Source organism: Podarcis filfolensis (genome assembly GCF_964270895.1).
Source record: "Podarcis filfolensis genome assembly, chromosome: 8".
Lineage (NCBI taxonomy): Eukaryota > Metazoa > Chordata > Lepidosauria > Squamata > Lacertidae > Podarcis > Podarcis filfolensis.
This window is the reverse complement of record NC_139611.1, coordinates 71,084,324-71,097,632: the sequence shown is the minus strand read 5'-3', so window position 1 is coordinate 71,097,632 and position 13,309 is coordinate 71,084,324. Positions and strand designations below refer to the sequence as shown.

Below are 13,309 nucleotides of genomic sequence, written 5' to 3'. Positions count from 1 at the left end.
CAGTGTGATGAGTGCCAGAGCACACGAAAACACTGTTTACCTTTCTGCTGCAGTGGTACCTATTTATCTATTTGCACTGGTGTGCTTTCGAACTGCTAGGTTGGCAGGAGCTGGGACAGAGCAATGGGGGCTCACTCCGTCATGGGGATTCGAACAGCCAGCCTTCCAATCAGCAAGCCCAAGAGGCTCAGTGGTTTAGACCACAGCTCCACCTGCATCCCTGTTATTGCCCAATAGCCCCCTGCATGAGGAGTGCTGGTGAACCCACAGTCGATTGTGCTTGGGGACTTCAACCGCCACACCAAGCCTGCCCTATCTGGGCTGGCTCAGGACTTTGTGACCATATCAACCAGGGAACTATCTCAGCATACCAGGCATGGGGAGCCTGTGACCCTCCAGATGTTCAGTGAATCATAGAATTGTAGAATTGGGTGGGACCACAAGGGTCATCTCGTCCAACCCCCTGCAATGCAAAAATCTTTCACTCAACATGGGGCTCAAAGCCACAACCCTGAAAGCAAGAGTCTCATGCTCTACCAGCAAGGTTGGATTACAACTCCCAGCATTCCTTGGTCATGCCAACTGAGGCTGATGGGAGTTGTAGTCCAATGGCCACTGAAGGGCCACAGATTCCTCGGTCCAGCTTCCCTCAGTTAAGCCACCACTACTTTGAACCATGCTCAGGAACAGACCAAAGCCCAGCAAAGTTATTTCAATAAAGGCGAGACGCATTGCACAGCAGCAAGCTTGGCTCCAACACTCAGTGTACATTTGAACAAGGAGACACGACCAATCCCGGCGTTCTATGAAATGTGCCTGATGATATACAAGCTTTTTCAGCCACTGGTTGTTGTATTCACACATTCACAAATGGTAATGTTAGACCTGCCTGCCCCGAGGGAAGGAAGAAGCAAGGGAGCCTAGGCCACAAAGCACGCATGCCACCAGCTCCCCATTGGCCAGAGAGGACTCTGTTGCTCTACATTTGATATATAATGGATTCATTTTAGGGTTTTAAAATGGGAAATCTCCTTGGGTGCCTTGGCGGACAGGCAGTATACAAATCTAGTAAATGAATACAAGATGCAGGCTAGAAAAAAGAACTCTGTGTGTGTGTGTGTGTGTGTGTGTGTGTGTGTGTGTGTGTGTGTGTAGAGGCCCTGTCTCCAGAGCGTGGCTATCCAAGGAAATATTCAACATGGAAACCCTTCTCCTTCCTCTCCTGCAGGCCCTCATGGACGACGGCAAGCGAGAAGTGGCTGTCAGCACCCTCCTCTTGACCCCCAGCAGCAGGGACATGGGCAGCTCGTTCACCTGCCGAGTCAGCAACCCAGCAGCCCCAGCCGGCAAGCAGACCACGGTCACCCTCAATGTGCAATGTGAGCCCACAGGGCATGGGCCTGCCAGGAAGGGGTGGGACTCTCTGATAGCGCATCTGCCTTCCACGCAGAAGTTCCTGGGTTCAATCTCCCGGCAACTTCAGTTGTGGCTGGGCGTTTTCCCTGCCTGGAGAGGTGCTGCCAGTCAGTGTAGGCAATACTGAGTTGGTGGTCTGAGTCAGTATGAGGGAGGCAGCTTCCTATGTTGAAGGAGAATTGGGAAGAGAGGAAACGGAGCTGTTTCACATGGCAGGATGGCTTTGTGGTGCAATAAACATGGCCACATTCACACCGTAAATTTAAAATGCTACGATGCCATTTTAAACAACCACGTCTTTCCCCAAGGAATCCTGGGAAATGTGGTTTGTTAAGGGTGCTGAGAGTTGCCAAAAGAGATTCCAATTCCCCTCACAGAGCTACAATTCCCAAAGGGGTTGAGCAATCCCCTTTCCCAGGGAACACTCTGAATTGTGTGTAGTTCTGTGAAGGGAATGGGGCCTACTAACAACTCTCAGCGTCGTTGATAAAGTACAGTTTAAAGTGCGGTGATACCGCTTTAAATGCATAGCCCAGAGGGGCCTAGGTCGCTGTGAGTGATCCAAACGAAATAAGAGCTTGGAGCCGCCCCTGGAGTCCTTATGTCCTGCAGAAGCAGTGCTCTTGGTACCTTGCTGTGGCTCGGGGCTTCTGAAAGCACGGAAACCTGGAGCAGCAAGCTATGTGGAATCCTAGCTACTTGCCTTGGCAGCAGCCTAACTGACTGTACCCAGGTGGAACAGCTAACAGACATTGCATAGGTTGATAGTAAGGGAGCCAGGCAGATGCAGCGATGGATGGTAAAAAATCCAAGCTGATGCTAGCTATAGGCACAAACTTTGGTACCCATTTCACAATTGGGATAAAGGCCTCGGGGAGAAACAAGGCATAAACCTTACCTTTTGGGGATCCCTTCGCCAGGTCACTGGGGCCTTTACACTAAAGGAAATAAATGTTCAGGATTTTCATCCGTTCCTCTCCCTCTGTCTTGCAGATCCACCGGTTGTCATGCTCTCGGTGCAGCCACAAACTGTGGCCGAGGGTGGCAAAGTGAGCTTCCTCTGCACGGCCACCTCCAACCCCGAAGTGACAGGATACAGGTAAGGGCTAGAAAGAGGAGACAGCCTGCCCATCAGAGATCATGCAGCAGCAATGGTGTGACTGGGATGCCCTCTAATGGCAACACCAGAGATGGCACGCTGGTTGACGCTTGCCGGTTAGCAAGACAGCAAAGTGTATTTGCTTTCCTTTGCTGTGGTTCTTGCCCTTTCCTCACCCTTCTTTGCCTTTCAAAGGAAGACAAGAGCCCTGGGGAATCAGGCCAGAAGTCCATCTAGTCCAACATCCTGTTTCCTTCAGTCGCCAGCCAGATGGCTTCTGGAAGCCCAAATGCAGGACATGAGAGCAATTTGGCCCTCTGCCGCCTTCTTAGGCACTGGTGTTACTGCATAGCCATCATGACTAGTACCCACTGACAGTCTAACCCTCCAAGCACCTGCCTAATCCCTCTTTGAAACCTCCTAAGTTGGTTGCCATCTCCAAATCTTGTGGCAGAGAGTTCTACAGTTCGACTCTGCCCTGTGTGAGGAAGTCGTTTCTTTTATCCATTCTGAATCTCCTGCCTTTCTGCTTCATTGGATGGGCCACAGGGAGGGAGAGGAACTTCGGTTCACTTTCCCCACCCAGCGCATGATTTTATATATCTCTCTCAAGTCGCTCCTTATGCACCTGCTTTCTAAATAAAAGATCCCCCAGCATTGTATGGCATACCACACAGGGCAGGAGAGGGGGATATTTTTGGGGTCCATTGGGTCAGACATCTTCCCTTCCTACAATGGGCCAACTTTGATGAACCAACCACCTGACATCGTATTGACTTTGGGTGATTGACAAGTGGGTTGTCGCACCCTGCTGTCCAAGGTGAACCGCCGAGGTGAGCAGAGATCCTGCACAAAGCAGGAGTGAACTCTCCACACATCAGAGGGTTCAATCCTGCTTTGTGCAGGGTTTGGGCACTGGGAACTGGCTGGTGCACCTGAAGTAAGCAGGATTGAACTACCCACATGTCAGCTGGTGTAGGGATGGTTCAATCCTGCTCTCTGAAGCTGCACCCCACCTGCCCTGCACCTGATGTCACATATGATGGGCATGGTTTTAGGGGGGGAAATGGCCTTGTGGTCCAAAATGGGAAGGCCTTGCAACCCACATTTGGCCCATGAGCTGGAATGTCCCTGGCCCTGACATAGGGGAACCTTTCCTCATAAAGGACCCCTTGAGCCAATCTCTCCTAAGACCGCACATCTCTTCACAGGTGGGCGAAAGGAGGTGTGCCTATTCCAGAGGCCAATGGCGACAGCTACGAGGCAACGGTTGACCAGTCCTTCTTCACAGAGCCTGTGTCATGTGAGGTGTCCAATGCTGTGGGCAGCACCAATGTCAGCACGCTGGTGGATGTGCATTGTAAGTAAAGGAGGCGGCTCCAGATCCCGAGATAAGTGGGGGCATAGCTCAGTGGCAGAGAACACACTTGGCACCCAGAAAATCCCAGGGTCAGCCCCCGCCATCTTCCCTTAAAAGAATAAAGAAGTAGAGCAATGGGAAAGATCCCTCTAGGAGACCTGAGAATGTCAGAGAAAGTCCAAGTGAAAAACACTGAGCAGGGTGGATAAATTACCAGACTCTGGGGTCACCAGTGTGACAACTGCAAGTGCCCACCAGTATCTCCTAAGTCTCAGTCAATACACCCTCAAAAATCCACAATGTGTAAAAGACATTTGCTGTTGCTGCTCCGTTCCTGCTTGAACTTGCTTGGCCGCTCCGACATGGCCTCCACAGCAGCCATTTTGTGTCACAATGCCACATGCACAACAGCAGCCATTTTGCTCCCACGACACTTTCTCAAAAGGCCAAAGCATGCCCACTGTCCCGAGAACATTGGTGACCTGGCCTGGCCTTGTGGAAGGCAGCTTTCAATGTGCCTAAAATGGAGTTTGGCAGAGGGTCTCCCAAGGTTTACTCTGCTTATGGGTAATGTAATTAGGGTATGTAACTGTGATAAGTTCAGATAATGGACTGACAGGCTCTTGCCTCAGACAGTCCCTTGCCATCCTGTTTGGCTAGTGTAGGTCATGACAGGAATCCTTGGAATTACATTCAGGATGGGTGAACAACCTCTGTTTGCCTTTGAAATGATGGAGAGGTGCGTTGCAAGCAATGGCTTTTGAGTGCTCTCACAAACATTGGAAGGTTTTTTGAGTACTTGGAAATATTACGGGTGGTCGGTGGGGAACAACTATTATTCCCACCTCTCTCTGCTCCAGCAAAAAGCCTTGTTCCAGCAAAAACAGATGCTCTAGGGGGAGGGGAAAGCCCACTTTGCAAGGGGTTAAGCTTTTGCACACAGACAGCAACCATTATTTTGTGATCAGCCCTGCTAGAAGTGCCCCTATGCAAGCTATTGGAGACATCATTTCCTTCAGTTTGCAAATAGGTCCTTTGATGGACTTGACCTTGGCTCAGAGTGTGACAACCTTGCTCAGAATGGGCTGTGTCTGCTTCAACCCTGTTCACAAAAATTCGAGCAGGAACGCTCATAGATTAGTCAGACACTAGCTCTAAATTTTCACCCCAACCCTAATTTACATGGTCAATGTGCTTCTTATACCCTCTTGCCATGATTCTTACAAAACCTCCAGAAGGTAGTTACTTCCAGTATCATTATTCCCATATTGCAGATAGGGAGACTGAGGCTGAAGGTCAGTCGCTCCATTCAACTAACTCTCGGCAACCCCTTTCTTTCTGTCTGCAGTCGGACCCCGCCTCATCTCTCAGCCAAAGCCCCTGACAGTGGACATTGGTGCAGACGCCTCTTTCACCTGTACCTGGACTGGGAATCCGCCTCTCACCCTGGCCTGGACCAAGAAAGGGTCTAGTGTGGTAAGTGCAGCATCAGCCCCCTGTTCAGATTTTTATTATAACAACAACGAGAAACAAATATGAAATAGAAAGAGTCTAATATGGCGAGTGATTTACACCAGGAGCCCATGCGCTCTGAATTTGCTTGCATCTTTCAAATCATACCAATTTCCCTTTTCCCCCAAAAGTTGGGAGTTAAAAAAATAAATAGCTCTGGGATTGTAATTTGCAAATTACACAAATTTTGGAAGAAGATAAGAAGTAGATCTCGGAGGCCCACCTGCCACTGCTTCACTTGCCTATAAACACAGAAGGCAAGAGAGTGAAGGATGCCCCACCCACTTTGCCTCTGGCCCCGCCCATCGCCAGCATGCAGCCCCCAACAAGTTACCCCCAGGGACTGGGGTCAGGAGAGAGACTCCCCACCCCTGCTGGAAAGATTCCTTTGGTCCTAAGAGAGCCACGACCAGAACTCCTTGTACCAGCAGGTACTGAGCAACGGCAACACTCTGCATCTCAAGGCGGTGACGCAGGAAGACGCCGGAGTTTATGTGTGCAAAGCCATTGTGCCACGCATTGGAGTGGCGGAGAAGGAGGTGACCCTGGCTGTGAACGGTGAGGGGCCTGGCCTTGCGTCGGGACCGGGTGGCGGGTGTGGCAAGACTGTTAAAGGGAGCAGAGCAGAGCAAAGACGGGATGGGATTGCAGCTTGCCTTGGGGACCATAAGAAGCTGGCTTAGCTTTGACCGCTGTCCTTCTCGTTCCTACCTGGAAAAGCCAGAGATGGAACCATGGATCTTTCTGCTCTGCATGCATGGCAGATGCTTTACCATTGAGCTGTATGCCCCCCTTCCCTGTGAAAGATAGGAGGGAGCCTTGATGAAATCTGCAAGCCTCTATACCTGAGATGCTCTCTTTTTAACCAAATCATAACCAGCTCCTGTAGCCTTCTAAAACAGTAACTAAGGGATGGGGAGGGGAGAAAGGGCCTCTTCTGTTTTGAACACTGCCCTGATTGTGTCCTCTTTTCCAGGTCCGCCCATTATCAGCGCAGAACCAAGCCAGCAGACTGCAGTGGGGACCAAGGCACGGCTGGAGTGCTTAGTGGGGAGCGTTCCACCTCCCGATAGGATAGTAAGTACTTCAGTCAACTAGCCTTTCCAGATCTGCTGTTCCTTGTCCCTTAACCTGTGTGTACTTCAGTATACCTGAAGGAGCGTCTCCACCCCAATTGTTCAGCCCAGACACTGAAGTCCAGCTCCGAGGGCCTTCTGGCAGTTCCCTCACTGTGAGAAGTGAAGCCACAGGGAACCCAGCAGAGGGCCTTCTCAGTAGTGGCACCCGCCCTGTGGAACAGCCTTCCATCAGATGTCAAGGAAATAAACAACTACTTGACTTTTAGATGACATCTGAAGGCAGCCCTGTTTAGGGAAGTTTTTAATGTCTGATGTTTTATCGTTTTTTAAAATATTATTATTATCATTAATTCTGTTGGGAGCCGCCAAGAGTAGTTGGGGAAACCCGGCCAGATGGGCAGGGTATAAATAATAAATTATTATTATTTTAAATTATCATAGTAGTACTTTGCAAGCTCAGGAATTCATCATTCTGGAAATCTCAACTTTTTAATCAAGAGTACGCAGGTTTCTAGCCCTCTGGAAGTACATAATATTACATAGGCACAGCGGCTATTGGATAGTTGTTCTTAAAACATGTGTGCATTTTTTCCTGCCCATCTTGGGGCAAGCTCTGGCAGCTTTCACTATAGTTTCAAGTTGAACTTCACTATTTCTTTATTATACAAGTATCTTTATCTTACCTTTCAGCTGGGAAATGGGGGAGGGAAGTGATGGTCAGGACTGCTTATAACAAATTTGACACGAGCGCATTATAAAAATGAAAACACATCAAATCAGGGATGAGCTGCAGCAGACAAAGCTGCTGTTAAAAATAAGGACTGGTCCAATGAGCTCTTCAACTCGTGCTCTACAACAGAGTTATGGTCGTTCCCCAACCAAAACTGCTTGCGATATCCCAAATGTGGCTATGCTGCAGCTTCAGGGTTGCTCTGAGCTGAGACACACTCTGAGCAAGCTCTCCATCGGAGGGTGTGGGGCTCCGCCAGACACAGCATTGCCCTTTGCCCCCTTCAGCAGTGGCAGAATGAATTGTGCAAAATAAGCAGCTCAGTGTGGAAAAGTTGCTTAATCTGCAGGATTTATATGGGTCACTGAATTCAGCGTTTCTTGGCCCAGAATCCCAATGTTCTATCCCAAAGCACACAGCGTTCTGGCCTTTTAATTTCTCCTTGACCAACTAGAGGAGATCCATGGGATTTTTTATTTTTGCGTTTTGTCCGGTTCAGATTAGAGTTGCGGGGCTTTGTGGGGAACTTTGGGGCTTCCAGTTGCTGCTGAACTGCAACTCCTATCATCCCTGGCTATTGACCATGCCTACTGGGGCTGATGGGAGTTATAGTTCAGGAACATCTGGAGGACCAAAGGTTCCCCACACTGGGGTTCACCTTTGCCCCTCTGTGCTGTTATTGTTTTTTTCTGGCTGAAATCTCCCTCCACCTGCTAAAAAAAAAAAAACCTACTAGCTAATGAGTCAAAACATAGATGCCGTGGTTGCTCTCGTGTTCACCTGAGAGAACAGCACGGAGGGGGAAGGGTTAAACCCCCTCCTCCAGTCCCAGCCTGAATCAGGATCCCATATGTGTTTCCACCTGCCTCCAGATGGCAGATTGCCACCCCCACCCCTCCCCAGATCAAAGGTTTTTGAGAAGCTGGTGGGTTTTTAGAAAAGGGGGAGTGGGGGAACCCTGCATTCTTGAAAGTCAGTGAATGATACAACTTGGATGCACCAGGCAGAGCAAAGGTTTATTGACTTTGTTCCCACCACGCCGAGAAATCCTCAGAAGGCCTAGCGCTCCCCTTGCAGCTTTAAATCACTACGCAAGGTGCCTATTAACATCTGGAGAGCTATTTGTGGGTCGTGACTGACTGTGCAGTTCTGGTGATTTCCCAGCCCCCTTCCACTCGAGAGGCAGAGATCAAACAGATCTGCAGCAGCCTGGACAAAATAAGCAGATTTTTGTGTGTGGTCTATTTTTCTACATTGCACACAAGAATCTGAAAGATTCTTGCATGGTGATTTTGGTGCACCATGAGTTGTTAGTTTATGTTTTGGTTTGTTTTTACATGGTGCAAACGATCCTATTTTTTCCATAGTGTTTTTTTTTTTTTGCACGATGCACGTGATCAGCCAGCCACAAGGTGGAGGAAATGCCACATGGAGTTGTGTTTCTAAAGAGTGTGCATGTGACAACTGTCACACGCGCACTGGCTCTGGGTCAAAACCCTCTTAGCACACTTGAGTCTCCCATCTGCCTACCAATGGCATAAGGATACATTCCAAAGTGCAGGAGCTCTCCATGACAACCACCATTGCCATGACCTTTCTAAGGTGTACAGCAAATAATGAATATATGACAAATGCAAACAGTATAGCCACAAGCCAGCTCTCCTAGCACACCCACCCTCCTGTTTTGCTTAGCATCCAGCCTGATAAAATCTTCTGGCAGACTCAAAAGCTTGCTCACTAGTTTGTAACATTTTGGTTGAGCATAACGGGGAATTGTGCAAAATAAAAAGGTAGCCGTTTGACCCGTTGGCCTTGCAAGCTGATGTAACCTCCCTCTCCCTCTGCTCGGCTTATTTGGTGGATATCTCTCTTGCTTATTTGACATGCAGTGTTTGCAGGTAGCTCTCCCTTAGGTCCAGGTGTTGCGCCCCTGCCCGCCTCCGTCCCAATGCCCCACTGCTGTTCATAGCCTTGATCCTCTCCCTTTCCCCTTGTCGCAGGCCTGGGCATGGGGCGAACGGGTGCTGGATGCTGGATCGCTGGATCGCTTCACCGTGGACACAGTGGTGACGGACCAAGGGGTGCTCTCGGCCTTGCTGATCGACCCGACCCACGACTCCGACTTTGCCCTGCCCTACAACTGCACGGCCTGGAACCGCTTTGGTGCCCGCTCTGCGGCAGTCAGCTTGCGCCGCCAAGGTGAGGCTCCCATCTTTGGCCAGGAAGCCTGGGGCATGGAGGGAAGACCTGCAGCCCTCCAGATGCTGGCAGACTCCAAACCCCATCAGTCACAGCCAGCATGGCAGGGACGATGGGAGTTGTAGTCCAATGGCATCTGAAGGGCCACATTTATATTCCTCCAGGTTCTTTGGACCTTAATTTCTGCTTATCTTTTAATGGGAGTGGGATTCCATTGCATTTGCTTTTTTTATACATACTATAGGTGAGGACCTTAGGTTGTTTTTCCTCTTGTCCTTCCACTTATTTTTAACATTTGCTTCTCCAAGTTGCTTTGAGCTCACCTTTCTGGAAAAAGTGATGATATGATGATGATCATTATTTCCCACAATGCCCCTAGCATGGCACTGCCCAGAGTATATCAGACTAGAAAAATAATATTGTGGGGAATCCCAGAGCAGGCAGTATGGGTGAGCCCTTAGAAGCTGCCTGAGGATGCGAAGTGCTGACCCAGGCCCTCCCCCTACTAGGCCACCTAGTGTCAAATTCAGAGCAGGGAGATCGGAGTTCAAATCATAGCCACAAACCTCCTGTGGGCAAATCGCTGTCTCTCAGCAGCCACAGAGTAGTTGCAGTGACAACATGGGATAATAAACCCTTGTAAATTGCTCTGAATTTCTTCAAGAGAGAGCAAGGCTACCTAATACGACAAATAAAAAGTGTGTGTGTGCGTGCGTGTGTAAATAACCCATCTTATTCCCATCAGAAGTCCTGTCCGTCCTAATTTTGGGTGCTTTGGCTGCCTCCGGCGTTGCTGCTCTCCTTCTCCTGGTGGTCTTCTTCTCTCTCTGCTACCGGCGCAAGCGCTGTGGGAAAGGTGAGGATCTCCGCAGCCCCCTCTCCCCCCCCTCCCCTTGCTTTGTAGGTCGTTCCAGACTTGAAGTGCACCTGGAAGACTAAAGAGAGCCTGGGGAGGGTGCATTGTGTTTGAAGGAGGTGACACGAGCCGGAATAGCACAGCAGGGAAGAGAAGGGAGGCTGGGAGGTCATGTCCCAGCAGGAGGCATTACTGGAGAGGAGGGACCATTGCTCAGCACACCTGTTCAGAGCACATGCCTCACCTGGAGAAACGTCTTTCTCCAGTGTCTCCCAGTTCAAAAGGGGCTCCAAGACCTGTGTTTGGAGATCTGGCACTGCCAAGCAGAGTGAGCAAGACCGTACCAGATGATAGATAGATAGATAGATAGATAGATAGATAGATAGATAGATAGACAGACAGATAACAAGCAATTCAGTAACATTTCAAGTTTAACAACCAATCACTCCACCTACGACTTCCCCTCTCTCCCTCCATAGTTCTCCCATAATTTCAATTTATGTTGCATATTATAGTTACTCTATACCTTCACCTTATCACAGAATTAAAACAGAAAGGTCGCACCCACACACACTGCTGTTCTTACTCAAATCCTATCTGCATGGGCATCTAGGAGCACATGCTGGAAAATGTTAAATTTGTGCCACTAAACAGTAGATTAAAGGGCTCTGGTGCCCTAGCGTGACAAATCCACTTTAAAAAAAAAAAAGAAACAGACTAACTGCAGTTCAGAAACAGGTTCAGGACAGGTTTGGGGGCAGGATTCTCTCCCAGCCCTACCTTGAGGTGCTTGGGATTGAACCTGGAATCTCCTGCAGTTTTGTACCACTCAGCCATGCTGCCCTGTATAAAGGAACAGACATTTAAGGAAGCACAGTGGAGCCTAGGGTATCTCCTCCTGTGATACCTTCATGTGTGTGTCCATCCAAAAGCCCAAGTTCTGTGAGGCAAGGAAGGTCATCTTTGTGTGGAGCTGCAGGCAAAGAAGGCCGAATTCATGCCTGTATCTGTCACTCTGCCTCTTCTGCAGCCAAGCGGGGAACACAGCTCTCCAAGGCAGACATCCTGGTACAGATCACGACGAGCGAGAGCAGCCCCAGCCGGCCAAGCGAGACCGAAGACGATGCCAAGGAGCCCATGGTGAGTAGAGCCGGTGTCCTGGTGCGCTGCCCAATGACTCAAAAGGTACTTAATATACATGAAAGCACTCTCTGGAGGTCCTCTCTTGCTAGCCTATGAAACAGAGGTGTGGAGCCCATCACCCTCCAGATGTTCTGGGACTCCAAGGGTTGTTGCCAACTAACTTCTAATCAGAGTAGACCCATTTAAATTCATGGACCAAAGCTAGTCATGTTCATTTATTGCAATGGGTCTCTCCGAATGGGACTGTGCAACTCCTCAGCCCCACCCAACACAGCCAGTTAGGGCCAGAGATGATGGAAGTTATCATTGAGGTTGAATCCTGACAAGACAGAAGTACTGTTTGGGGGGGGTAGAAGTGGGGGACTCCCTGGTCCTGAATGAGATAACTGTGCCCCTGACTCACAGCTTTCCATGGAGGCGCAGGTCAGTTCGCCAGAGTAGTGCATGCTCTGGTTATCTCCCGCTTGGACTACTGCAATGCACTCTGCATGGGGCTACCTTTGAAGGTGACCTGGAAACTACAATTAATCCAGAATGCGGCAGCTAGACTGGTGACTGGGAGTGGCCGCTGAGACCATATAATGCCGGTCCTGAAAGACCTACATTGGTTCCCAGTATGTTTCTGAGCACAATTCAAAGTGTTGGTGCCGACCTTTAAAGCCCTAACTGGCCTTGGCCCAGTATACCTGAAGGAGCGTCTCCACCCCCATCATTCAGCCCGGACACAGAGGTCTAGTGCCAAGGGCCTTCTGGTGGTTCCCTAACTGTGAGAAGTGAGGTTACAGGGAACCAGACAGAGGGCCTTCTCAGTAGTGGTGCCCACCCTGTGGAATGCCCTCCCATCAGATGTCAAGGAAATAAACAACTATCTGACTTTTAAAAGACATCTGAAGGCAGCCCTGTTTAGGGAAGTTTTTAATGTTTAATGCTGTAATGTGTTTTTAACATTCGGTTGGGAGCCGCCCAGAGTGGCTGGGGAAACCCAGCCAGTTGGGCAGGGTATAAATAAATTATTATTATTATTATTATTATTATTATTATTATTATTATTATTATTATTACTACTACTACTACTACTACTACTACTGCAATGCACAAAGCACACAGCCTGCTAAGAATACAAGTAGAGCCCTTCCAGAGTCCAGCATTCTTTTCCCACTTGTGGGCAAGCAGATGTTTCCGGAAAACCCACAAGCCTCCCATATTTGGTATTCAAAAGTGCAAGTGGGGCATACAACAAAATGTTGCAGGGTGGAGTGCTGGGATAGCTTAGTCATTAGAGCATGAGACTCTTAATCTCAGGGCCATGGGTTCGAGCACCAAGGTGGGCAAAAGATTCCTACATCATAGGGGGCTGGACTAGATGACCCTTGTGGTCCCCTCTAGTTCTACAAGTCTACGATTCTGTGCTCTTCAGGGTGTCTGGCCTGCCAGCCAGCCAGCCCATACACTTTCCCAATATATCCCATTCCCCCTCCTACCTGGTTTTCCATTTTTCTCCCCACTCCATTAGTTAGCGAAGTCTGGGCCCTCTTTTTTAATGCTCAGTCCTCACTGGGTTGTTAGAAGGTTTCGCTGACCACCAAGAACTGGCACCCAGGTATACATAGGCTGCGACATGGCCTCTGAACATGGAGGCTACATTGCTCCTCTCATGGTACCAATTTGTTCTACCCTCCACGAGTTTTTGCCTAACTCTTCTAAAAGGCCATCTAAGCTAGCAGCCATCCTTGCATACTGATAATTAACCAAGACTTGAGCACTGCAATGCGCTCTTTGTGGGGCTACCCTTGTGTCTGGTCTGGAACCTCCAGCTGGTGCAAAATGCAGCAACTAGACCATTGATAGGGACAGACTACCTACCACCAGCACATGCTTCAAGCTTATACTGGCTGCCCATGTGTTACTGGGACAA

General features: G+C 49.3%; 1 protein-coding gene across 3 annotated transcripts in view; it reads left to right on the top strand.

The window, feature by feature from the left end:
* The window catches only part of KIRREL2 (kirre like nephrin family adhesion molecule 2), a 60,628-nt gene that overhangs the window by 42,595 nt on the left and 4,724 nt on the right, over window positions 1–13,309 (top strand). For 2 of the 3 annotated variants that reach the window (XM_083627111.1, XM_083627109.1), the window contains exons 5-13: window positions 1,229–1,379; window positions 2,410–2,515; window positions 3,727–3,875; window positions 5,224–5,351; window positions 5,819–5,945; window positions 6,364–6,464; window positions 9,197–9,395; window positions 10,141–10,251; window positions 11,282–11,391. In XM_083627111.1, the coding sequence (XP_083483237.1) occupies window positions 1,229–1,379; window positions 2,410–2,515; window positions 3,727–3,875; window positions 5,224–5,351; window positions 5,819–5,945; window positions 6,364–6,464; window positions 9,197–9,395; window positions 10,141–10,251; window positions 11,282–11,391 (1,182 nt within the window). The remainder of the gene's footprint in view (window positions 1–1,228; window positions 1,380–2,409; window positions 2,516–3,726; window positions 3,876–5,223; window positions 5,352–5,818; window positions 5,946–6,363; window positions 6,465–9,196; window positions 9,396–10,140; window positions 10,252–11,281; window positions 11,392–13,309) is intronic. The other variant, XM_083627110.1, reaches the window with a different exon arrangement.